The sequence below is a fragment of the Rhagoletis pomonella genome, unplaced genomic scaffold (assembly GCF_013731165.1).
Source record: "Rhagoletis pomonella isolate Grant_MI unplaced genomic scaffold, Rhpom_1.0 Rhpom_scaffold_00003, whole genome shotgun sequence".
Lineage (NCBI taxonomy): Eukaryota > Metazoa > Arthropoda > Insecta > Diptera > Tephritidae > Rhagoletis > Rhagoletis pomonella.
The window spans coordinates 95,438,987-95,466,596 of NW_023458557.1; the positions used below are offsets into that span (position 1 = coordinate 95,438,987).

Sequence of the window (27,610 nt, forward strand, 5' to 3'; positions counted from 1 at the left end):
ATTTATTGCAGGCAAGTTGGTTAACACTTCCAGCCCTTTGTTTGGAGTGGTCCTTAAAGCACCTGAGATACATAAAAACTTTGTTCTTTGGAGCTTGCTCAGAAGTTTTGGGTATCTTGTCTTGTGCCATACGCAACCATACAAGTATTCGAAAAAGTAGTAGTGGGCTGACTATGGAAGTGTAAAGCCAATATCTAATACGGGGTGTTAATTCCCATGTGATACCGACCGCTTGGTTGCGTGTGCATAATGCAGCGTTGGCCTTCTCAACTCTTTCCTCTATATTGGGTTTCCACGTAAGCTTATAATATGAGCTCTAGATTTGTATTTCACATTAACTCTCAAAGGCATCTCCACATCTTTGTAAATTAGCGGGCAGACTGTCGGGAGTCTTTGTTTGTGAAGAGTATTACTATCGGGGTTTTTTCCGAGTCCCCTGCTCTCTGAACAGTTTCTAAGCGCGGTCATATTAGAGCGCAGAATGTCCACTAGGGTATTTGGGTATTTGCCTTTAACGTCAATTTTCAGGTCGCCAGCATAAGCAGTGACGTTGCAACCCTCCTCTATAGCGTCAGCAGCAACGAGTTCACTGCAAAAGTCCAGAGAAGAGGGGAGGGAACCCCTCTCTGAGGAGTGGCTCTGCAGACCTACTGGGGAGAACCTTCTAGTTGGTATAACGCCCCATAAGTATTCATCCGCAATCCTCTCTAAAGTTTTGATGGCCTTTCATACCTGTTTGAAGTAGATATTTTTTGCTTGATTTGCAGACTGATATTATATTCTTGGTAGTTTTTATGCTGATTTTATTGGGAAGCTGACGAATATCGAGAGGTCTTTCTAACATTGATCAGCTCTAGTTTTGAAACTTTCATTTTCTAATGGAATATTTGGCATGCCTTCATGTCCTGTTCTTCCTCTTGATAATACTCGTAAATATCACATTCGCCCCTTCTCTTGGTATCGCTCATAAGTTGAACACGTTGCAATTGGTTGGAAGGGGAATTTATTTCCTGAATATTTATCCCCCGGTAGTAGCGACGGAGAACTCTTCGATAAACTAGTTGTTTCTGCGTGAGTGATATTGGCCAACTAAATTTTCGAACTATATGTCAACTCGTTGTTTCACAGAGATGCTTACGGACCTTAGATTCAATAAGGCAGTTCAGTCCAGTCGATGTTTGCTCTTTGTATGGGATGTTCGTCAAGCCTCCCTTCCACAAAATAAACAATTTTGTCTTGGTATATTTTCATCAGCATCAGCGCTTGGATGCGTTTTCCATGCTTGCGTAGAATCTATTCTTAAGAGTAATCAGCCTTTTTCTTCGTCGAGGAGTGCGCGCAAATTCGGGGTAGATATGTTGCTGCACCTGGTTTTGATGTGGGTAGTGGAAAGGTTTCTGAAGGAACATTTTTGTTTTGTGTTTAGCCTTTTTACTGGCGGTACTAGGTGGCGAATTCCAAACTCACTGGGAGGATTTGTTAAAGATTCACAGCTATATAGCGAGCTGTTTACAGCCGCATCTATGATCAACAGACGCTGCTGACTTCAGTGAGCCTCAGAAGGGAATTTGTACGACTAAGTGTCCCACAAAATCTGCCGGACTTCTATTGTATTCCAAGACTTTACACGGTTTGTTCTGAAAAGAGAGACTAAAGCGACGGACTTACGCACGAAAGGGCGAGGAAGAGGTATAAGCGGCACTTAGTGAGAAACTGGCAGGCCAACGATCAGCTGGAATTGTAGTGTGAATGGAATTGCCCCAGATTCGAAGTGTTGATGTACCGAGCTTTAGATCCTTGGGGTTACTCTTATTTTTGGAATAGTTTAATTACTTATTCTGTAATCTTTCATAGTTGTATTCCCTTTTATTGGACCTTTTGGGACTCAGCTACAATTTAAGCTGCTGAAAGTCTGTGGCTGAGTGTCCAATTAATAAATGAACTGAACACTTTCCTCGGATTTATTCTTTAATGCTCTTGCCATTCTCACTGAAAAAAGTCCATAGAAATTATTAAATACGAAATGCAGTCATGACATCAGCGCCAAGAATAAGTAACAACAATACAAACGCAGTGAGCAAATAAACGCTAATGACAATAACCAACAGCCAATAATGGCAATAAAAGTTACAACAAATGGCAAAAGGCGATTAGCAACAAAATTGAAAATTTCATACAAATGCCACAACAACAATAACACGAACTCCAAAACAATAACAACAATAAAAATGGCATGAAGCGCAATGTCCTCTCAGCAGCGCAGCGATTACATACAACAGTTAACGGTAAAGATGTTTACTGAAGGCTGTCATAGACAGCCATAGCAATAACAACAATAACAATAGTAACAGCATGGTTACCAACTATTAACAACACCAATAGTAAGCGCAGCGACATCTGGCATCAATTCGAAATGCCACATTGCCGCTGAAGATGAACATGCCATACTAATTTTGTTGTTGTTTTATATGACTCCACAGCAGTGTTGATATTTGAGATTTTTAAATTGTACTAAATTAAGACAAAACCTGTGTAACTTTTTGAGCTTAATAGTACTTTTCCCGTTTTCCTTCAACCCAACATAAACCATTTTTTTGTCTACTACAGTGAGTTTATCTTTCAGTTCATTGGTCAGCTTCAGTTGGTGTAGACTTAATTTAACGTAAATTATCATTGAGATCTCTCCAATTAGCCCATAAGGTCACAGCCAGTTTTGTCAAAAATTCCCACTAAGTTAAACTAATTTTCATTAAGTTTACAGTTCTTCTTAAATTCTTAAATTTTATGCCAAATTTTTAAAAGTACACCCTGCGATAAAATTCTATGGTCACCTAGTTTGAGCTATATATTTATTTTTTTCAAATTAATTTTAATAATTTTTTTATGAAAGTATAGCTCATTGAAGAGAAAAGTCAACAACGGTGTTGCGCATTTTCTTCCATATAAAATAAAAAAAAAAAAACAACAAAAAAAGAAAGCCAAAAATCAATCGTATTTTTTAGACATTTCAAACTTGCACCTTTTCGTGCATGAATGGCATTCAAAAATGTTTACCCAAAAAATTTCTACAAATTCTGAACAAAAATGTGAAATGTTGATGAAAATTTGTTGATTTTTTTTTTTTTTAATTTCTTATTTTGTGATTTATTTCGTTTCGTACGTAGAATTACCTATACTTTTATAAAAAAAAATTAAATTGTTAAAAAAAAAAATAGCCCTACCCGGATAACCATATAATTTTGCCGCGGGATATATACGTATTGAAATATGAAGAATATGTATAACGATAAAAAATTAATACAGAATGTATATCAGTTTATATTAGAGAAAATAAATCACACAAAATGAGATCAGTAACACTAAAATGGAAGTCCGCAACTGAAATTTTTAGTTTCAACGTACGAAATTTACGTAATTTTTTTTTTACTTTCAACCGCCGAATTATTCATTTACTTCATTTTCTGCAAGATCGCCATTAGGTAAATTGCATTTCCAAAGATTTTTTCAAAATAAATAGCGATGCAATTCAGAATTTCGTTTTGTATCAAATTTGAAATATAGGTATGTCCATTTCAGCGTTGTGTACAAAAAGTATTTTTGTTGTGTGAAATTCTACTTTAAATCGGTAAATTGTACTTTGTACTTTTTAAAACTCATTGGACTGAAAAAAGTACAATTGTACTTAATATATCAACACTGCTCCATAGGTATGTATATGTGTGTGTGAGTGTGGCCACAAAACATCGCGTTTGTTGCCTTTCTGGCTGTTATGGCCGCTATGGTGATTGCCGTTGCCGCCACCGGTGCTGTTGCTGCTGCTGCTGCTGCTGCTATTTATCGCGGCATCTCACAACTGTTGTTTCGGGAATTTCTTCATTTTGTTGTTGTTATTTCGGTTTTGTGCTCAATCATTTTGTTTTACCTCATTTTAAACCTTAGCTTTTGTTTTGTATTTTTATCTCAATTTGTTGCTGTAATTTTGCGCTTCGCACATCGGCAATTGGTGCTGCTGCTTACTTTCACTTTCAATGGCATTTTTTCTGTTTTTTTTTCGTTTAATTTGAAAAAGCGAATTTTCGAATTAAAGTTCCAGCAGAAGAGTGCGAAGTGTAATGGGTTGTGAAAAAGGAATTCGTAGTACATACATATGTATACCGTGGGGGTTAAAAAAAATATGGACTCAAATCTATGCTTCTTTGAGAAATACTGGTTCTATAGCTTTTTTTTTAAAGAATAATGCTGAATTTCCACTAGGCATTCAATGACAAAATTTTTAACGACAATGTTGGCCATTAAAAAATACCGCAGCCATTACGTTCACAAAAATTGAAAATATGTAAATTCGGTATAATATTTAGGATTAAAATTGAATAGAAATTTTTTTAATTTTTCGAGCCGTCTAAATGTATAGCTAGTAACTAAAGGACTTCAAATGCGGTACGTCGTAAAGATGGTCTGGCATGGAGGGCAGAGCGGGGTGTGTGGCTGTTTTTTCCGCTGCAAGCATGCGCCTATTACATAGAATTGAATGCATAATGGATCAATAGATGTCTAAAGATGTTTCGAGCAGGCAGAGCATGTTTAATTCTAAAAGAAATTTTGAAATATTTAAGTGGCCGGCATAAATATCAGACCTCAAAGCAATTGGAAACCTTTGGAAAATTGTAAACAAATTATCTCCTGTGGACAACCCCATATAATTAGAGAAATCTTCACATAATTAGATGACGTACAATGTTGCCAGATTCACAGTTTTTACTGTAAATAACAGTTTTTAGACAAGCTTACCTATTTTTTTATTTTTAAATGAAAGTGTGTTTAGACGTCGCTCGAAAAAAGAAACTTTTGATAAAAATTATATAGAATTCTTGAAAATCAATATTTTTCGATCTCGTTCACTTCAAGAGACTAACGATTTTTTATGGCTCCCCCCATTGTATTATCTGGAGTTTCTGGCGTACCTACAAAATATAGCTACTAAAAAAAACGGTTTAATAAGCAATTGGATATTATTGTTGTAGGTCTTCTGTAGAGAAAAAGAGTTTTCCGAACGAGAAATATTGATTTCTGTACCTTTTCTACGAAAAGTTGTTCTTTCCCATATAAAATACATGGAAAACTTTGAGCGATTTTAGCGATCTGTAAATAGGTACCTTTTTAATTCAAAATAAAAAAAATAAGGCTATATTTTTTAGGTATAGAACAATCTCAGAGGGTGAGAGCATTCAAATTACGACCTTACCTTTTCACATGCATTTTTGGACCACCCTAATGTGCATAATATGTATCGAGTTGTGCTTATACAAGATAGCGTAGAAATGAAGCTTGTTGAAAAATTGTGTCTTCTTCTTTCGAAGTCATCGTTTTTTAATAAAAGTCTGAACAAAATTTTTCCGGCACAACTTTTGATACACCTTAGAAATCTCGTATAATATAAAAAAGCTTGCTCAGCTAATAAAGAAAATAAATAATCACTGCACGGGCGTAACCACATCAGGCCAATTTTGTTAGCTCGACATACTTCTGGCATAAAAGAAACTGTATGTCTTCTTTGGCCAAACGAAAATGTCCAAAAAATCGTTTTTACGCCATAAAAAGCAAACAGCCAAATAGAGTCTGCCTTCGCACATGTTAATTTATGTTAATATGCATTTGTACAGATCGATTGACAATCGTATAACGTTTGTCATTTTACAAATCAGTCAAATAGACCCACCTCAGCGTTAGCGAATACGGCGTGATTCAATAACCTTTTCTTGCCTTTCTTCGATTTCTACACCATTTTTTTTCTCTACAAAGAAAGCTGTAGTTAATAAGCAGCTAAGTATTAAGCCACAAAAGGTATGAACGAGTTTAATCAATTTGAAACTATGATCTTTGCCATTTCGAGAATGGAGCTAGTTAGGCTACAAATTGGGCGCCGCTCTGTGATCTTGAAGGTTTTTTGTCCAATGTGTCTTCTGCTACCTAATTTTTGCTGCTCAAGGGAGTATATTTGCAGCAACGCCTCATCGTCTTTAAGTGAGTAGATTTCATCCATGAAACAAATGGTTGAAACCCGGATCTCCTATAATATTAATTTCGTTCATAATCCATATCAAAAAGTGACGAACTTATCAAACTGTCCTCTTTCCGAGATTGTGTTGTAAAAGCACTACCAAATAAGCTTTGACAAAAGCTAAGATACAAATTGTAAATGCGCCCATCACATCCGTGTTGCCACGGACACATTTTTTTTCCTACCAAAACCAACCAAAAACCTTCCAAAAATTGGTCTGACCTAAGAAGATCTATTGTGCTAAACCCTAATTGTAATCACTCCAAACTTAGGATAAGTAGTTAAGCACTTTGGAGGGTGCCATGTTACAAATTTTAGATGAAGCAGCCAATCGTTAACCACGATTCATGCTATGTGACCAGTCACATAGAATATGCTCTGAGGTTTCCTCCAACGGCCCACAAAACCTTCAGTTCCCCCTCTCCAGTAAGCCACATTTTATTCAAAGGGTACCTCAACTTGCAGTGTCCTGTCAGGCAACCAGTAAGAGTTCTAAGGCACTCCCGGTTAAGTGAAGTAGTTCTTCGGGGTTATAGAAGAAGGCTCCTAATGACAGCAAGGGCATCCGTTGGACAGGTGTGCAGTGGTTACTTCGCCTATTCTGAGAACTCAGTTTCTGTCTCTGCCAAGGTTGGTTTAGTCAAGTGTTGACTTTGAGACTTCTGTCTATCCAAAATATTGCTCATTGTGAGTGCGCTCTGTGATTTTAACTCCTACCTTAGATGAAATAAAAGCGGTCGGAAGACCTTCATCTCTGTCAGTCTAGTGATTTTGTTGTTTAACACTTCTTTAGCAAACCATTTATTGTTTGGAGCAAAAACTTTCAGACTAAATATACAAATATTTATCGTTGAACTGATTACATTGAACCAGAGCCGTTAAATTTCCATTACGATTAGTAATCATTATTTTTTTTTGCATTTTTTAATTTTAGTGATTATTTTAATTTTCTTACATCTGCTGGGTTATTATATTAATGAATTATAACTAAAAATAATCACGATTAATTGCCATTGAAAAAAACATCAAAAATAATCAAATACTTAAAAATAATCAAATAATTAGAAATAGTCAAATAATTAAATTATTTTTTTAATTTTTTGATTATTTTTAATTATTTCTCCAAATTTATTTATACAAAATTGGCAAACAAAATAGTAAAGCAACTAGTTTCGTCTTTTGTTTGCATTTTTTTGCGCTTTTATTATCCTCCTTCTGCATTTATCTTATGTTACTGCATTGATTTTCATCATATCGAGCCCTAACCGCCAAAATAACGTAAGCGACATTATTTCAAAATTTTCTTTTTGATGCAGAAATGTATCTCGATGCTCTGGTAATATTTCTGCATCAAAAACAAAATTTTGAAAAATATGTCGCTTACGTTATTTTGGCGGCTAGGGTTCGATATGTGTATTAGCTGCGTTCCAATGTATTACTCACAAGTTGAAATAAATCATAAAATTTAAAACAAAAACCAAAAATAATTATATTACAAAAAATCAAAAATATTTGATAATAATCAAATAATTATATAAACCATACAATTAAAAATAATTGAAAATAATCAAATAATTACATTAGCCATGTAATTAAAAAAATTAAAAAATTAAAATAAAATTTAAAAAATTTAAAAGAATTGATTTTACAATTGTAAAAAAATAAGCCATCTTTAGTATTCGTGGTAAGAAGTTTTTACTTCCATTTGAGTCCAACACCCTCTCAATAAACTTAAGTAATATCGGCAATATGCATAAGTGCATGCTAACAATTAAGCTATCGATGCACATAAATACATACATACATATGTACATTTGTGTGTATGTAGGTACCTACATACCAATATGAATCTTCAGCTGGGGAAATTCATTTCCATGAATATCAAACAAATGCACCGCTGCACTTGTACCTTTGAGAATTTCACGAAGCAGATAAGATATCAAAATAAATGCCAGTACGCACAAAGGCGAAAAAAGTGTGAGAAAATATTTGTAATTTACTAAAATGAAAAATCAACTTAACGCATGCGAATATAAAGAAAAAAGTAACAAAGATAAAATCCGTACGAGCATAAAGTTAAGTGGGAGGAAAAAAAAAAACAAGCAAGCGCCTGCGAACTTTCCCCTTTTAAAACTGAAGAAGCAATCAATATACCGTAGATCAAAGCGATAAAGTTGTATGGCAACTATGTAGTATGTATGTAACTAAGCATGTGTGAGTACATAAAACAGCTAAAACTACAAATCGAAGAAGCTTGAAACATTTGCAATGATGACGATATTGATGACTCGACCGTTATCGGGAAAAAACTTTAAGCCAAGCTAAAGTATTTAATGTAAGAAGGCACGTAAACAAATCGTTGACTTGAGTGCGCATGCGCATGTGAAGGGCTTGTTCGAAAATGTAAAGATCAATTTGATGCGAATGGAACTAGCATTTCGAGCAGAAGATGTGGCTTAGAAAAGTAGAGTTGGTTTTAACCTTCATAGTTGCAAAATATCGCGCAGTTGAAGTAAAATGAAGCGGTATACCAGTTGCCAAAATTTTGAATTTCGACTGTGGTGGCACCGAAAATACGCTGCTACAAAAAAAAAAAATTTGATCAGTCTACTTACTGATGCTGCTCTGAGAAAGAAAAAAAATTACAAAGCAATGATTTTTACACAACTCGACCTTGCGGCTGTGTTATAAGTAAGCGGAAAATGTAAATTTCCTCGCTTTGATTTCCGTTTGCTGCAAAAAAAGATATTGATAAAAGGTTTCAAATAAATATGCATCAGAGCGCGATTTTTTACAAGCGAAATTTCAAAATATTTATTTTGGCTGCCAAAATGCAAATTATAGCAGTAACAATTTAAATTTTTCTTTTTTCTTGCGCTTAGCGCGCTTTCATTACAAATCACCTTCGAACATCGACAAACCACAATTAGCGATTACCCGGTCAGCGCATGACCCTAAATGAATCTGTGGCCCCTTGGCTATTTTTGAGAAAATTATTGCGCATTAACTTATCGAAGCGCATTGTTTGTCAATCAATACTGCCGCAGACATATTTTCGACATATTTTTCGATCGGAAAACTCTAATTCTCTTCAGGAGACTATCAATAATAAGTACCCAATTGTTTATTTAAGGATTTTTTAATACTAACGATTTTTTATTGGTCCCCCCCATTGCATTTTTCTGGGCTTTTGTGGGTTTTTGGCGGACCTATAAATTATAGTTGCGATAAAAAAAAAATGGCTAAATAAACAATTGGGTGTTATTGTTGGGAATCTCCTGCAGATAAACAGAGTTTTCCGAACGAAAAATATTGATTTCCATACCTTTTTTACGAAAAGTTGTTTTTCCCCATATAAAATACATGGAAAACTTTAGGCGCTTTGGGGGACCTCTAAATATTTTTTAATTTAAAAATAAAAAATAAGGGTATACTTTTTTCGGTATAGAACAATCCTAGGGAGTGATAGCATAAAAATTCCTACTTTACTTTGTTACACGCATTTTTGGACCACCCTAATGCATATACATACTTACAAACGCATTGGAAAATAACTGTTAAAAGAACCGAGTTATTGGTTGCGTTCCCCAACTTTTCTGGGTTAAAACCTGTAAAACTGTCAAAAAGCAAAAGAAGCCAGAGAACCGAGTACGGGAACGCTTTCTGGTAAATTCCTGTAAATTCTTGCAACTTCTTGCGAGTTAGGGAAAGCAAGTATTATGGTACTCAAAGAAACGGGAATTACAATGTAACTTGGGTATGATCGACACATACAAAGTAAGCTTTACGACTGGACATCGCACAGTGGGGCAAAAAAGCACCGATTTAAAGTTGCTTTTTTTTAATAAAAGGTATTTAAAGTATGGTGTACCGATGGATCGAAGATGGGCGGCGGGATTACTGGGGCCGACATGCTTGGACCAAGATTTCAGAAAAGTCTGCCAATGGGCGCATACCAAACCATATTTCAGGCTTCGCACAGTTTTAAAACTCTTCTTAACAGCCTAGGAGCCCATAAATTGACGCTGAGGTGCGCCCCTAAGCATGAAGGGTTTGAAGGCCACGAAAGGGCTAACTGTCTCGCGAAGTGTGAACCTTAAATGCTCTTGCATGGTACTGAGCCTTTCTGAGGCAGTACTAAAGGATACACTGAAGAACTGCTTAGGAGTTGGGAAGAATCTCACTGACGGAAGTCAAAGGGAATGAGGCAATCAAAGAAATTCATAGCCCCTTTCAGGAGGAACTCAGAAAAACTCCTTGAACTTAGCCTGGAGGGTCTTAGGGACTCTTACAGGCCACCTGATAGGACACTGCAATTTAAGGTATAATTTTAATAAAATGGGGCTTTCTGTAGAGATGGAATGCAGGTTTTGTGTGCTGGTGGAGGAAACCTCGGAGCGTATTCTTTCTGATTGCCTACACACATATCATGATAGTACACTGATACACCTTAGGGAACGATTATCTTCTCCATACAAAAGGAGTGACTACAAGTAGGGTTTAGCACAATAGATCTCTTTAGACCGCAGCGCGAGTAATAATAATAATGATAGAGACAAAAATTAAATCTGTTCTTTTTAAGTACAAATTTTAAAGTCAGGCAGGTGCTTTCTGTGACCTTCTCCCACTTTAAATCTCAAACAGAGAAAATATAACAGTTTTCATTCGGTTATCGATATTGTCATTCAAAGCATTATCGGTAGACCTACTATAGTTAACGCAATGTTTATCGCTACATTAATCGATATTTTTATCGGTGTTATTATGAATAGTTATCGATTTTTCGATACCTTCTTCGAACTCATTATCGATTTTAGGTTTATCGTTGCATTTCACGATTTTGTTGTTAGTGATAGATATATTTATCGGTATAGTTGTCGATATTTATGCTTTTATATACATACACATGTTTCGATAACGGTATCGATTTCAAAAACGATATAATTCCTATCCATATAAATATGTATTTACATATGTGCACACACAGCTTCTATATTATAACAAGGCTGATTTTGTTACCGATGTGTTAATCCTTATCAGGATAATTATCGATATATTTTTCAAGTAAATTATCGGCAAATTTATCTATGGGTTTTCGATGTATTAATTGAACTCAATTTCGATAAACTAATTAATACATTTCACGATTTTGTTACCAGTTATATATTAATCGATAAAGTTATCGCCATGTTTGGTTACTGAAATCGATATAGATAATGATATATGTATGTATAAATTTGATGCTGCGACTCTGCGGCCTGACGTCTTAGTGCCACAACGAAATGTTGCCATATGAGTTGCCAAGCTTTTTTAATTCAAAAGCTCTAAGCTATATCCAAAAATTCAATGCAGCTTTAAAATTCGCGTACAGTCAATGCAGTAAAGCTCGTGGCCAAATCAGCTTAGTTAAGCAAAAAATGAAGTACCATCGCAAAATCATATACAAAAAAAAAAAAAAAAATTCTATCAACTCGCAGTAAGTCCTCGGATATGCAAAGTAATCGCACATGATTACATTTCTTCAACGCTAAGTGACAGGAAGTTACACATTGCATTGTTAGCACAAACATACATATGCACAAATGTGTATTGGCATGTGTGCATACGAGTATATTAAAATAAAAATTTATCAACTCAGGCACTCCAATTGATTTTCTACCACAACAGCAGCACAGGTAGTACATAGGTATGCCTGCACGAAATGGATTGAAAATCGGTGGAATTTGAATTTGGTGCCTGGCGCCGATGCCAATAGTGTGTTGCCGCCACCACTCAACAATGCTGATGTGCGACACAGCAGCGCCAGATACTCGTACTATGTATGTATGTATGTACATAAGTGGAGCAGATGAAGCAGACTATCAGTTTAGTGATGCCGTAATATCCACATATGAAGAAAAAGTGACAATGTACAGTTTGGCGTGCAGTTTTGCGATTTAAAACCGGAAATTGCCAACGCAAATTGAGAGCAAAACGGCAAGTTTAAAATGAAGAAAATCGAAGCGACTAAGTTGGCAATATGTGTGCATAGCTTTACATACATACATAAATATACGTAGCGGTGGTATAGGCAGCTGTTAAAATAAATTAAATCAAAATCGTTCCAAGTCCAGGTGATGCGCTGCTGTAATACTACTCATAGCTCTGCGCGCCTGGCTTCACTAGTTAGTTGCTGCAATAAAATTTCATTTGCTTTATATTTATTTGTTAATTTATTTTTCAAGCGCTATTTTGTATCTTTGTATTTTGTACACTTTTGCTTTTGGCTCATATGTGCGCGCATATTACTCGTACTTGTCTATGAACTAGCTCTGCTGACAGTGGCCTCCATAACTGCTGCCGCATTATGTCGCTATTTTTGTGGCAATAACCGCTTGAATATCTGACTCGTATCAACATCTTTTATGGCAACGTCTTTCAACGGCGCGCGCTTTTGTCATTTTCCGTTTACCATTTTTTTTTTATTATATGTATGTTTTTTTTTTCATTCGTTGCTGCTGTGACACCTTTTTTATGCGCCATTCCAAGTGTGACTGACTTTTGAATAGGTACTCTTGGTTGGCATAAAAATGATAGCTAAATAGTAGTACAAACATGACAGATTTGGGCCTAATTTTTAAATTTTGCGGCCATTGTAAAAGCCCTTTCTGGTCGTCGCTGTTCTAAGTTCTCGAATGAATGACTACTTAGAGAGTTTACTCTTCGCCCAACTAGTGTATGCGGTGGCAGAGAACATTTTGGTACTCTCAAATTCCTGTCCAATACCTATTGAATCATTTTTATTGGTTGTGCTTTTCGGTTCTTTTTCTTTCTTGAAATAGCTTACGTTTTTCTTTACATTCAGTTCTGGCTTACCTTTATTACTCAAAATTAAAACTTAGCCTGCTAGAAAAGCTTTTTATCCATTTCACATAGGGTAAAAGCTCTCTTTTGCCGTTTCCGGTAGATTAAGATTTTTAAAGCTTTATGGTAGAGCCCAGATTAAAAGCTCCTAATATAAAGCGTCAAAACCAAACCGCCACCATGGCTCTCACTGCTTTAAATCAGTGATGCTCAAACAAGCGCCTGCGAGCGGAACTTTTCAAAGCTCTGTAGGTTTTATATGGACGCGCCAAGAGTAAAAGTTCTCTGCGTAAATAGAGCATAGAGAGAAACAGAAAAGTAATACAATTTTAATTTTTTACGAGACATATCAGTTAACAAAATCGGTCCTTTTATGTCTATTATCGATATTATTTTTATTTCCCGCAGACATACATATCTATCGACAGCATTATGATGCTATATGTGATAATTTTATCCATAATTGTATTTATTAGCAGCGTAAAATTATATATCGATATATCAATCGATACATTTTGAGCAGAGTATCGATATTTTTATCGGTTCCGACATGTTTATCGATTTTTTGTTGATGTATTTATCGTTTTTATAGGTTTATTGAAAGTGTTAAATACATGTACATATGTGTTGGTGTATTTATTGATAACGATATCATATAGATCCCTAACCGCCAAAGAGAAGTTAGCGACATTTTTTCAATATTTTTTTTTTTTTTGATGTAGAGCACCTAGATGTATTTCTGCATCAAAAATAAAATTTTGAAAAAAATATCGCATACACCTTTTTGTCGGTTAGGGCACCAATGAATATTCGTGCATTTTCAGTATTCGTTTTCTAATGCCTTTTCATATTTCGTACAAAACTGTAGGGTTCGTAAGTTGACTTAATATTCCACAAAAATAAAAGATGTTTCGCTACAAAAAAAAAAAATTTTAAATTTTTGACCCCAATGAAGCAAGGCATCGAACCCACAAGCTTTCAAGCTATCCATCATGCACAGCTTTTTTACCTTGACAGCCACCTTTTAGCACCACGGTTTCATTAAAAAATATTTGTATCACACCTTGTTGAATCTTTGAGCTCGTCTTTTTGTCACTGCACCCAGTTATGTATTTCTTAATATAAATATTGTCTTGGTTAAACTTTCTTTTCATAAAATGCGCGCATATTCTACTCGTTATTATTAACTCGCACGTCTTTATTGATTTACATACATGCACATTTTTAGTGGCTCTGCAGCTCTGCTCACCGGCTCATCTTGAATAGTGCTTAAGTGGCTGGGGCGTTAGCGCCTCAGCTATACCAACAACAATACGTGCATATGAATAATGCACGAATTTCATGTGTTGGCTGCTGTGATTTTTTTTTTTTGCATAATTTGCATTTTCCGTAAATTATTGTTATTATTATTTACCCTGATTTATAGCAAATAGTAGCATAGATCACCAAGCTTGTGAGTTAGAGCATAAAATAGTAGCGCGCCGAAACACAAAAAAAGGCACTTACACATTTGCATACATATTTGTGAAAAATTATATGTATGCATGTACATACATTAGGGCGGAGTAATTTAATTTCGAAAAAAGTGTATGAAATATTCCGTTTGACCCGACCCTCCGAATTTTTAAATGAAAAATCAGTGCATTATAATTTTTTCTGAACGAAATTAATTTTTCAATTACAAAATTTTGTGTTTCTTCATACAATATACTGCTTTTTCTTTTGAAAATTGGGAGGGTTTAACGCCATTTTTGGTATATAGTTTGTTCACCATTTTTGCTTACATTTAATCGTAGAATTTGAATTTGCTATACACTTTCTTCGAAAATTTTGCTCCGAACAAATTACTCCGCCCTAATGTACATACAACTTGTGTGCGGCGTATTTAGGTGAAAATAAACTATTTCCTAGTGAACTAAATACAAGCGCATACTTTTAGTCTTTAGAAGTTGCCTTTATGGCCGCACATAGTCGTATATACATATGTATGTACATATGTATGCACACAGTGGTATGCCAGTATCGGTGCTTAACCATCGAGGAATTTGCGGGAATGTGGTAAAAGCTCATAATAAAAAACACACATTGACCCCAAAGAGTACGAGGCTTACATCAATAAATACATATGTACATATGTACATACATACGCACGCACGCACCCACACTCATCTACATATACATATGTACATGCATAGCATCTCAACAAGCTACGATAGCATTGAAAGTGCACTAAAAGTGCACATATTCTTCACTCTGCTTCGCACACAAACATACACACACATGCATACGCACACAAGAGTGCAAGAGTTGGTGCGTTTGTAAGCCTCAGCAGCTTAACATAAAATTTATATAAAATAGCATCAAACGAGAATGAAATGAATGAATGAAAGAAATGAAAACAGCAAAAAAGAAACAAAAAACTGGCAAAATAACGCCAGTAAATGAGGAGTTCGCATTTCGAGTTGAAACAAATGGCTAAATGATTGCAGCTACCTATTTGTAGTAAGGAGGTTGCATTTGACTGCATTTGCTCCATTTATTTATTTTTACGGGTCTTAAAAAGCTAAGGTAGTAAACGGGTGAAATAAGAAGTGAACCGTGATGTAAGCGCAGACTTACAAATGTACGACAATTTAAGATGCTCTGCAGGAAAATTTAGATAAATAAATATTTGGCGCTTACACATTTGGCTAAGAGGTTGGCCGAGCTTATTTTTCGGTTTGTTTGTGTTCGTCTTGATGTTGCTAGACAAAAATGAAGGGATTGTGCAAGATAATGTTTCCAAGGGCTGATGGCTCTTTTTTGTGAGAAAGTTTTTTATTGGATACGGAAATTCGCCTCTATTAGAAATCATTTTTTGTTTTTTTAGTTTTATTTTAGTCATAACAGCCATCAAACCTGAGTACAATTGAGTTGTAGAGCGATTCAGTATCTAGGACCCTGTTCAGCACAAAAACTTCGAATTAACACTTCACTGTGAAATGACCCTTCAATTTTAGCCTACCACTTCACTTCAGCTATTCCCTATTGGGCATTTGTAAGAGATTAAGCACCGAAATGTAACGCAAGAACGCATAGCCCATAATAATAAAAGACCAAACAGCATCATTTATTTAAGGAAAATTTTATTATATTTATTTTGACAAAATGAGCGCTAAGTCAAACTAAGACATCAAAAATGAAATAGTCTTATTTACGTGGGGCCCAAAGAGCGAAATTAAAGCAAAAATATAATTTATGCTCGTAGAATAATTGCTTTCTGTGAAAATTGGAGCTCAATAAATTAAAAGCAAGACATAAAAAAGTCTGTAAACATCTGTAGTAACATAATATGTTCTGGCCTGACTGTTAAAAAGGCCTTATAAATTACTGTAGATTTAATATAGGCTAGTGCAACAAGTGAATTTATGAGAGAGTAGCATAGTTTTTGAAAGAAAAGTTTGTTTTAGTCGATTATTCGTGAAATGCAATATTTGCGCCACATATTCATGTAGCACAAAATTTGTTGTAAAAGTTTAAGTAAATTCATCGATATACTCTTATGTATGCGCCTACGGGGTCGGAGCTTGAGAAATGGGTTGGAAATGATAACAAATTGTGAGGGCAATTCGGGCAACTAACTTTCATTCACCACAGTCTTTCGAAAGATAAAAAAGTCTTTCGTATGACAGTTGTCAATTCTGGCAACTATCTTAAAAGCCCTTTACTGACTTTGGAAAGACAAATCTGAAAGATGCCTTTTAGCAATAAGTTTTTAAAAAACTAAATTAAATTAATAAATATACATTTTTCTCTTTAAAATCATAAAACCTAATAAATAAAAATGTAAAATAAAGAAAATGAAAATGAAAATAAATATTTTTTTTTAAACTTTAGGTAAAAAATTAAATTAGAAATAGCAAAAAAAATTTTGTAAATTAAAATAGTACTTAAAAATTAAAACAACTTTTTTTATTCTTAGAACAAAATCTAAAGCCTTAAAGAAAAAAATTAAAAAAGACAAAACACAAAAAAAAAAATCAAATGACATAAAAAAAAAAATATTTTTCTAAACTACATTAAATTAATAAATATAAATTCTTCTCTTTAAAACCATAAAAACTAATAAATATAAATGTAAAATAAAGAAAATGAAAATAAATATTTTTTTTAAACTTTAGGTAAAAAATTAAATTAGAAATAGCAGACAAAAAATTTTAGTAGATTAAAATAGTACTTAAAAATTAAAACAACTTTTTTTTGTTCTTAGAACAAAATCTAAAACCTTAAAGAAAAAAATTAAAAAAGACAAAACACAAAAAAAAATCAAATGACAAAAACAAAAAATATTTTTCTTTTTAAAGTGATAAGACATAAGAAATATTAAAATAAAAAAAAAAGAAGGAATAACAAAATAAGTTTCTAAAAATTAAATTAAATTAAATTAAAAAAAATATATTTTTTTCCTTTTAAACAATAAAATTCAAAACTCAAAAGCAAATTTAACTAGAAAAGGAGAACTGATAAATTTAAATAAACTAAAAATAAATAAAATAAGTTCCTACAAATTAAATGAAATAAAAATATATTAAGAGAAAGTTAAATTAAGAAAAAATTAAAAAAATACGTTTCTCAAAAAGTATGCAAATTGAATTAAAAAAAATATATTTTTCTTTAAAAAAAGAATAAGATCTTAAAACTAAAAGAAAATTAAAGTAAAAAAGAAAAAAATAATAATGAAAAAATAAGAAAAAAACTCTGCTGCCCGAGTACCTCTCGAATGGCGCGCCTACCCATGCTCTGAAATGATTTCTACGGAACATCAAATAACCGAAGCATATACTCAAGGAGATAAATAATATTGGACCTATTAAGATATCGAGTTTTTATTTTTCGGTTGGCATTAGTAGGCAATAAAGCCTTCGAGTGAAATGTTGAAAACAGTAGTAGCTACACTCCTAATCTAAACGAACTGTTTTTAAATAATAGCATCGAGTAAAATATTGGCAACAAAATAAACCAAAGGCATATTTAGCTAGTAATTTCTGAGCTGTGAGAAAATATTTACTTTACAGGCATTTTTTTGATGAAAGATTTTATGATTGCTAGTCCGTGAATCTACGCAAATAAAGTTTTTGTCTAGGCTTTTTATACTTCAAGAGAACTTTCGATACGAACGCAAAGTTTTTAAAATTCGTTACAGACAGAGCATCCGTACTTCTAAGAATCCATTGATGATTCGAGTTATATGTAATCGATTTCAATTGTCACTTAGAAGGGCTGGGGCAATGATCAAAACCATTTTAAGGCAATCTTCATTGAACTTGCATATTTAATTTCAAAAAAAAAAAATAAAAATAAGTACACAAATGAGGAGAAGGCCCGTAAATAGAAATATTTTGGATGAGTGTGCGCGAGTAATTTACAAGCCCTAAACTTTTAACTGAACAACTAAACCTCAGCACGTTTTTATGCCTAAAACATCGAATCTCAGAAGAAAATTTCTCAAAAAGTCTCAAAAAAACTTCGAAATATGCCGAAAATCCTTAAAATTTTATGATTTTTAGATAGGAAAGTCTCGGAACTCAAGCGAAATTTTTGCGAAAAAAACCAATTTAAATGAAAATTGGTATTATAATTCTGAACCCGGAAATCCTGAAAGAACCGGAAAAAAACGTAAAATCTCAAAAGGCTATATAGTACTGAAAAATCTCGTAAATTTTGGAAGCGAATCCGAAAACTCATACCGTAGCAATGCAAAAATGTACCGGAGAATCCGAAAAATAAAATACGCAACAAACGGAAAAGTCTAAAAAAATCCTGGGAAAGCTTTTTTGCTTTAAAATTTTAAATCAATTTTAATCAAAATTGCATGAAAAAAATTATAATATCGTATGCAACTTCGATAAAAGCGAATCGAAACTTTTTTACTACCTACTTATGTGCATTAGTTTTCAAAATCGAAAAATTACTTTTCTTTGCAGTCACTGATTTTTACAAAACATTAAAAACAACTGTATTGAGAAGATTTCAAGCAACTGCTCCCCATTGACCCATATAGCAGTTGTTTCTTTTTTACCTGATATCCATGTACCCTGGCTTGCTGCCTCATATGGCTCGCTTAAAATAGCGATGTCAATGTCTTCCTCTATAACGGTTTGACAGAGTAGCTCCTGAGCAGCTGAACAGTGATTAAAATTTAATTGTAGAAGCTTCATAATTTAGCCTTTAATGCACGCTGTTAGAATGGGCACTACTTACCACCTGCAATATGGGCTTCATTGGCTTGACCACTAGATTTGCAGAGCACGCAAGCGGCTTCCTTGCTGCACTGTTTAACATTGTGGCCTTTTTTGTGGCCCCGAATTTAAAGCAGCAACCGCTGCGATCCTCATTTTTGCAGGTCCGCGCTTGGTGCCCAAAATCTAAACACCTATAGCATCTGGAGAGAGGAGTTTTTTCCCGGATACGGCAAATTGACCAACCAATCCTAATTTTTTGGCACGTTAAAATCTTCTGCGCGGTAAGCTGTGGGACAGATAGTGAAGCTATCTGTGTGCCTGGGTATCCCTTTCGGACCCAGTTTCATGGCTCATGACTCCAATTTCCAATTCTACATCAGAAGCAGAAGAGCGATATAATTGTGCGCATAAAAAGCAAATCGTAGCTTGGTCGAGAGATTCATTGGCCTATTGAAGAGCAGAATTCGATGCCTTACGAAAGAAGGAGTTTTAGTCTATGAGCCTTTCAAAAGCAACGGAAATTATTTATGCTTGCATGGCACTCCACAATATTCTTGTGCGGGCAAGAGTTTCATGCCCAGACGTATTACAAGTGGAAGGTTTTATTGAAGATGATTATACAATCCCCGTACAACTAATGCCGAATGATCTCCTACCACTTGGTAGATTACAACGAGATAAAATCATACGAGAAGCATTTGGGCGAACACTGTAAAAACCTAAAGAGGAGTTTCGTTAAATAAAAGATACATTTTTAATGGAGCTTTTCAATAAGCGTGTCTAGTTTTTTATTCATGTCTTTTTGCACATTTAGCATTTCTTTCATAATTTCTAGCGTTTGCTTTTTTAATTCGATATTTTGCTTTTCTAGCTCCAAAAGACTTTCATACAGCGGGCCACTTTGTTGAGCGCCTGCACTTCTCTCACTTCTTCTGACAATAATAGGAGCCGGACCTTCCGGAACGTGAATGGTTGAGCTAGCATCTGCTGCTGCGACTGCTTCGTTGACCTAAACCAAAGGCAAAATGAAAATTGCGATACAATAATAATGCACTGTTTTTTTTTGTACTGACTTCTTCAATCAATCCGACTTCACCCTCATGATCTCTTAATCAACCGATATTGGAAGCCCAATTTTTAAAATGCGTCCCTCCATATCCGACAATGGTTTTTGGATCCGACGAGGTCCATTTATTCCGCTTTGGCTATCTTTTTCGTTTAATGCCACATATTTGGTGCGTGTGTTTTGTCTACATAAGCAAATACATAAAGTAAAAACAAATAAAGTAAATAAGTTTTGAACATACCGTAAGTCGTACCAATATTTGCGCCATTTCGAACCCTCTTTTTGAGCACCACCCAATGCATTTAGCGTAATGGCCAGATCCTGCCAAACCCTCTCTTGTGTTTGCTTTGCTCCATCGGCGGATAGAAATCTTGAATTGCATAATTTAATTTCGTAAGGATTACATATGTACATACATTTGTAGGCATGATTCAAATATTCTTACTTATCGTTTGCGAAATCCAAATTTGTTTCCATATATTGGATTAAGTATTCTTTTTGTGTTTCAGATGCCTTAGCGGAACGATTTTTCTTTTCCATTTTCAAAATTTCAAAAAACAAAAAACTCACAACTCACGCTTTTCACTGCCAACAGCTTTTGTGAAAAAATACTCGTTGAATGAAAAAACTTTCGACAGTTACTATCATTTTTATTTGAAAACAGAGTCGATTTTTATATGAAGTGATGAAGAATGCTTTCACTTCACCACTTCATTGAACGAGAATTGACCGCCCCTGGCTGCAAACCTTCCAATGGGCACGGTGTCGAATAACACCCTGGAATAGGGGGTCGGCAGTTCTTGGTCATCGCTCACAAGCAGCCCAGTACCCAGGGGTAGAGACACGAGTACAAAACCACCCGATGATAAGGTCTGTGATTGTGATTCGACTAAGCCCCCCGCACCAACGGCAAGATGCCTGCCCTAGCGGAGGACGACGATTTTGATCATAAATAATTACAATATGACGCAGTAGAGCCCGCATTGGAATGACACGTGGACATCATATGTGACTCAGATTCTGAACAGCGATGATTCCGATGCTGATTTTACATTTTCCGAACCATAAGGCCCGAAAAGAGCAAGAGTTACATGAATATACAAACGAAATTTAAAAAAAAAGCATAAAAAGTTGGTGCATATTTTAGTTTCTGTGGACGTACAGATTCTTTGTAGAAAGATTTAGTCTGAGAGCACCGCTAGTGAAATTTTATGGCTAATAATTTTATAGAAGATTTTAACCCTCTAGCAGCCTTCAAAAAGCCATTTTATTCGGACTATCTAAAAAAAGAGCCAAAATGACCCTTTTGTGAGGGAAATAATGGGTTAAAATGTTCTACAAAATTATTCCTCGCAAAATTTTACTAAATGTCCCTAAAAATCATATTTCTCTCCGATATGTATTTCAAAATCTTTTTTCATTTATTCTAAAGACACTTGGCAAAATATGGCAAATTTAAAATGGCCATAGCAAAGAAATTTGACCAAAGTATGTAAAACGATTTTGAGGTTTTACTATATGGGTATCATTCCGCCCCCAGACAATGACCCTCAAGTGTGTACTTTTCCATGCGCTAATCGGTGGAACATTCGAGCCTTCAAATGATGAGTTCTGCTTATCAAGGCATTGGATTTAAGGCAAATGCCGTTCAATTCGCAACTTGCTCTATGCTTGGCGAATATCGCCGTATCTTTTATACATTCATTAGCAATTAGAACTGATTTTTTTGTGGCTTTCATGAAACCACACATTTTTATTTTTCTTTTTCGGTAAAAAACCACTGCTTTAGGGGAATATATAGAGGCATCGCCAAGGGTTAAACATCTGCACTAATTACTTGCTAATTTTGCGAATTCAATCAGCGATAAATTGTGTTACAGTACAAAGTGGGTGGGCGAATTTAAAACTTAAAAAAAAAAGGAAAACAAAATTTAAAATCCCCTTTTTTGTATTTATTTTTATATAACCGCATACATACATACATAGGTATGTATGCATGTACATAGGAAAATATATACAAAGTGCACTCTTACTCATTTATATTCGCAATTTCTATTTTCATTTTAAGTCGAATTTATTTCATTTGATTGCATTTCACTTACCACTTCATTTACAGCACGATTGGGATTAAATCCTTGGGCAGCGATTCCTGCCAGCAGGCAGCAAGCGCCCAACAATACAGCGTTGTAGTACATCAATCTCATGTTGCACAAGCAAAGCACATACAACAACAGCAACAAGAAAAACGGGAACAGACGCAGCAGATGGATGATGAACTACGCAAATTGGATTTTAGTTTGCAATTATAAGCTGGGAATTTTTTGTATTTTTTTTTTTTGTATTTTTTTTTTTTGGTTGTGTTTATTCTTGCTGAAATTCTTGTAAATTGTTCAGCACTTTTCTTCTTTTTTTTTTGGCTCAACAACACACACACAATTGTAGTAAATTGCAATGGATTTAAATTTCGAGTTTCATAACAAAAATGTAGTTTGTTTTTTTTTTTCAACTCAACTATTTTTTATTGCTTTCTTTGGAGTTATTCAAATTCAGTGTTCATCCCCAGCAAAATTTGCTGTTTTATTTCCGAAAGCTTTTTGCTTAGTTCACAAATCGAAATCCGTTAGAAACACAAAATTGCAAAAACGCTTAGTACGCACGCTCACGTTTTGCTTTCTACTAACTAGACACACACAGTAATGCGCGTTCGCTGCTCAACTCTATCAGCTAACTATCTAAGTAAATATACTATATTGGCTCAACTAAATGTATTGGCGCCCACTGTCGGACAAAGTCAACTGGACTGGTAAAAGTGCGGCGTTTAACTGAAATTCACATTCACAATTGGTAACAATTTTAAGCCAAAGACGCTTGTTGCGCTGCGCTGCGCTGCCACTGACGACGACAACCGGTTCGTTGCTTGTTGCTTGCGATGATGGCTCGTATGCTAGGTAGGTCGTTCGTTCGCTTGCGCCCCACGCTGCTACATGCATGTACATATGTATGTGGTATTGCTGCTGCTGCTGCTGCTGCTTTGCAGATGATGCCAGCTAGCTGCTGTGTTGTTGCTTGCCTCTTGGGTGGTAATTCGACTCGAAGTTGGGGAAGCGTGCGCGTGCACATCTAAAGCTTGAAAGCGACTGAAATGCAAGCGTGCATCCGCCAAGCTCACAGGTGGTGGTGCATTGATATCTTGATGGCTGCTCATCAGTAGACACTACAGCAGTGGCAGCCACATGCACTCATCAAGAAGCTACAAACGCCAGCTCAGCTGAGCTCAAAAGCGTTCGAGCCGCAATCAACGACCGGCCTCGACTTCAAGTGGTGGCGCTTGGCTTGATTCGCATGCATATTTGGTTGACTACGCTTGGCTTAGCTTGACTCGGCTTGGCGCAATCCAACTACATTGGCTGCTAATGATGAGTCGAGCACAACAACAGCAACAGCAACATCAACCTCAACCTCAACAGCATCAGAGTTGCAGTAGTGGAAGCCTACCAGCAGCACCAGCAGCACCAGCAGCTGTTGCAACGCCGCCTCAATCACTTGCTTTTCAACACTGTTCACTTTGTTGCTTGCTGCCTGCAGGCGGTCGGCAGTGCGCGCGTGGGAAATATGGTAGCAGAATTGCAAATAAAAATGTAGGAAATGCTTTACGACACAGAATTCAAAGTGATTTTTGCCATTTCGCTTTTGCATCGCCGCCGCCGCCGGCATTGGGCAAAAGAGAGAGAAAGTGGAATGTGCGCGCGTGGGCTACCTTTTTGTTGTTGTTCGTTTTGTGCGTTTTCGTTGCTTTTCTACTTTCGGTTTTTGTTGCTGCTTAAACTTGTTGCTGAGAATGTACTGTGTCTGGTTTTTTAAGTTAATGATGCTAATGTATTTTGTGCTGTTCAGTTGCTGAGGAGTGTGTTGCAGCAACATGTTGCGGAACGCGAAATGGTGTTGTCTGCTTGCTTTGACTGGTTTAAAGTTTTGTAACGGGATTGTTAATACAAATAAACGATATTAAAAATTTATGTGTGTATATATGATTGCGTGCGCGTCGGAAAAATTAAAAAAGAGGCCCTTATTTTAAATCTTTAAATGTCCTCTGATTCACTTCCCTTCTTCTTGTTCTTCATCGGCATTGAAACCGCTTAGGAGATTTTGGTGAAGTCCACGCCAGTCGTTTTCAGTTTCCATTAGATGGGGAAAATTTACATAAAATAGTAGACACAGCTCAAATAAAACTTTGTACCAGACACGCAACGACACTGCTACTGCAATGGTTTTGATTTTATTTGACTTACTTTGCTTTGGACTTCGCCTGATTCAAATGCCATCGAAATTGGCCAACGGCCTTCTCAGCAACCCCGTGGCCATGTATGTCGATATTGTCACCCTGGGCTCTAGTTCAAATGGCAATGCTATCCAAATACCCACAGGCGAGGAGGAAGCGCTCTTAACGTCACAGCCAGAGGAGGCTAACAGAAAATTTACTGGAACAGGTAAAAAGCGTTACAAATTCTACCTCTCCAGAGGAGTCAATGAAAGTGACGCCAAACGGCTCGCAATCTTCCGATGACAAAAGGAAAGGCCCAACATCTTCCCCTGTGGAAATCTCTCCCAAACGTAAACCAGGTGCAGCTACAAAAGGGCCCATATGGTACCAACGCAGAATAGGGCCAAGGCAACCTTTGCCGATGTCAGGTGGACGTGGGTAATGGGGTAAGGTTAGGGTTACTCCCTAAAGAGAACCCTAGAATGCTTTGGTCCTTAGACCAATTACAGAGAATTCAAGCGGCCATCCTGGAAGAGGTGAGGCGACAGCGAAAGAGCTCTGAGAAGCCCAAGCTTAGCGGTTGCGGCTTCCGTCCGGGATGGAAGTCTAAAACAGCTCTGCCATTTCTTTGACATTTACTATTTAAAAATAGTGCCATTCAAATGTTAGCCACAGACAGAACATATTCGTCAATAACGAGCGCTGCCGCATCTTTATAACGCCCATTTTGTTGGCTGAAATTGAAGCCCGTGATGTCGGCAACATTTGGTTTCAGCAAGTTAGCGTATCACACCTCTGGGTTTTTCCTTTGGGGTTATGTGAAGTGGAAAATCTTCCTCGATAAGCCAGCTATGATTGAGAACTTGGAAGCCAACATTACTCGCGTAATTCGCGCATTGCTGGAAAGGTTTATTGAAAATTGGACCTTCTGAATGGACCACCTATTGCGCAGTCGAGGCTAACCTAACCTATTTGGTGGTAGCCCCGTGTAACCGGGCTCACCTAGACAATTATAGATTGTCTTTTGTGATACCACATTCTGAACGGTATCCTAGACGATAAAAAGACCCGAGCCAATTACGACTTTGGCTAACTTCAATGTCCCCGAGCTCCTCGGGACTATTTAGGATGAGAGCCAAAGTACTTTAGCCTTATCATCGCAAACGCTGGGCATAGGAAGGTAGTGTTGAGATGATTACACCTCGTCATCTTCCAGGAAACTGCGACATACGGGGTCCGGTGGTATATTCAGCCTTACTGCGGGAATACGGATTAAACTGTAACGCGTTAAACCTTCACCAAAAGTTAGAGCTGTGGCTTTGTGAGTGTGTAGAGTGCCTTCGACCGACCCTTGTCCACCCTCGGTTAGAAGGAGCTTGCGATCGCACATGTTCTGGTCTCCGGTCATCGCTCGCTAATCGTACATGAGGCCCGTTTATAAAAGAGTGTACCTCAAGGGATCAATGACACCCCAAGCTGCTCTTTATCTGGCGATAACGTTTCACGAGGGCCTTCTCTGGCCAATTCGTCAGTCATATAGTTCCTCTCAATGTCGCTGTGACCCGGAACCCAAATAAGCCTAATACAGAAGTATTCCGACGCGATCGAAAGAGAGACCAATCCTGCCGTCTAGTTTCGTTCCAACCATGAAGAAGTTAACCGCACCCCCCTCCAGTTCCGCCCGGTCGCCTCCTCCCTTGAGGGAAAATTGGCAGAGAAGGAGTTACCAGGAGCGATTTCGGGGGCGCAGTAATCTGTGCGATTAGGTATGGAATCAAAGCCCCCCAGAACTCCAGAGTGTCCAGTCCTTAAGTCGTTCAACCAATCGGTTTCCGTAAGGCTATAAGCTGTTCGCGCCGCGGCAATGTTGAGTATTAGGTTCAGTGCTAAAGTGGGCGTGGTCCGCAGAGCCCCACTAATACCAACTAAAGCAGCCCGTGGTAAGCGCTCTTGCTGCTTAGCTAGTGTAGCCTTTTCTTGCGAGTTCCGACAGACTAGGGCGCCATAAAATATAATTGGCTTGACTACGATCTCATAGAGCCAATAGACAACTTCTGACGAAATAGCCCATATCTTACCAATAGTCGCGGCTAACATTTTAATGAAATTATTTTAAAAAAGTAAATGCCAGAACAATCTCCGGGCAATATTAAAGATTTCGACATCTAGTTAAGTTTTAAGTGTCTTATTTAAAATAAAAAAAAAACAATGGTCTATATGTATCACTTCTTATGTAATGACAGAATTTTTCTTATTTTCTTCACACAAAAAATTTTTCGAACATAAAAATGGCCAAAAATCAACGGTAAGTCTTCTACTTCAAGGTCTCAATTTAATACACTCAAAATTTATTGGGCTACAAAACTGCATTCTCAGAATGCTTCTAAAAAATCTGCTGAAAAGCTCAAAATTTTGATGAAACTTTGTCGAATTTTCTTAATTTTTGTACAAAGTTGGAAATTTTGACTAACAGTTCATTTACACCAAGCCTCAACTGCAGTTTATGCCTATTGAAAAAAAGGTTTCACAGCTTCAAGAGGGTAATTGCTTATATTAGGAACTAGCAATCGAAACCAAAGAAGCGAAAAGTAAGAAATCAACTTTGCTGATTACCCCATGTTAACGTTATTTGCACTTACATGGGCTCTTAACTGCAGTTTTAAGCACTCGGTGGAAATTGACTATTACTTAAAAAGATTAAAATTTTTATGAACATTTTTTTTTTAATTCGTCTAATTTTTGTAAATGTTCTACAAAGGTTGAAATTTCAATTTACTTGATTTTTTAGATATTTAGTAAGCTTTATTTTCATAAAAAACTAATAAAAATTGTTTAAACAAAGAAAAAGTAGCCAAAACTTGTTACAATGTTAAAATATTCAAATTGCAAAAGAGACTTGTTCTTCTGCCCATCCTTTCGTTTGTCTGGCTATCCTTCCCTGTCCACCAGAAGTTGAGTAAACACGTCTATTTTTAATACAGCGGTATTTTTAGAAAAATTTAATAATTCTTCCAAATTTATATGCCGAGTAACCTTTCAGCAAGAAAATTGAATTTTTGAAAAATAGGCGTGGAGGCGCCTTTGGCCACGAACTAACTAAGCCCTCCCTGCCTTCCCTGTTCTCATATAATATATCACCAGTTCATTACAATAGCTTACTT

The 27,610-nt window shown here is 36.1% G+C and overlaps 1 protein-coding gene across 1 annotated transcript in view; it reads right to left on the reverse strand.

Moving 5' to 3' along the window:
• The window catches only part of LOC118735865 (negative elongation factor A), a 70,540-nt gene extending 47,217 nt beyond the window's left edge, over window positions 1-23,323 (reverse strand). The window contains exon 1 of the mRNA XM_036465846.1: window positions 22,291-23,323. Within this exon, the coding sequence (XP_036321739.1) occupies window positions 22,291-22,392 (102 nt within the window). The 5' untranslated portion in view covers window positions 22,393-23,323. The remainder of the gene's footprint in view (window positions 1-22,290) is intronic.
• Window positions 23,324-27,610: the final 4,287 nt, after the last annotated feature.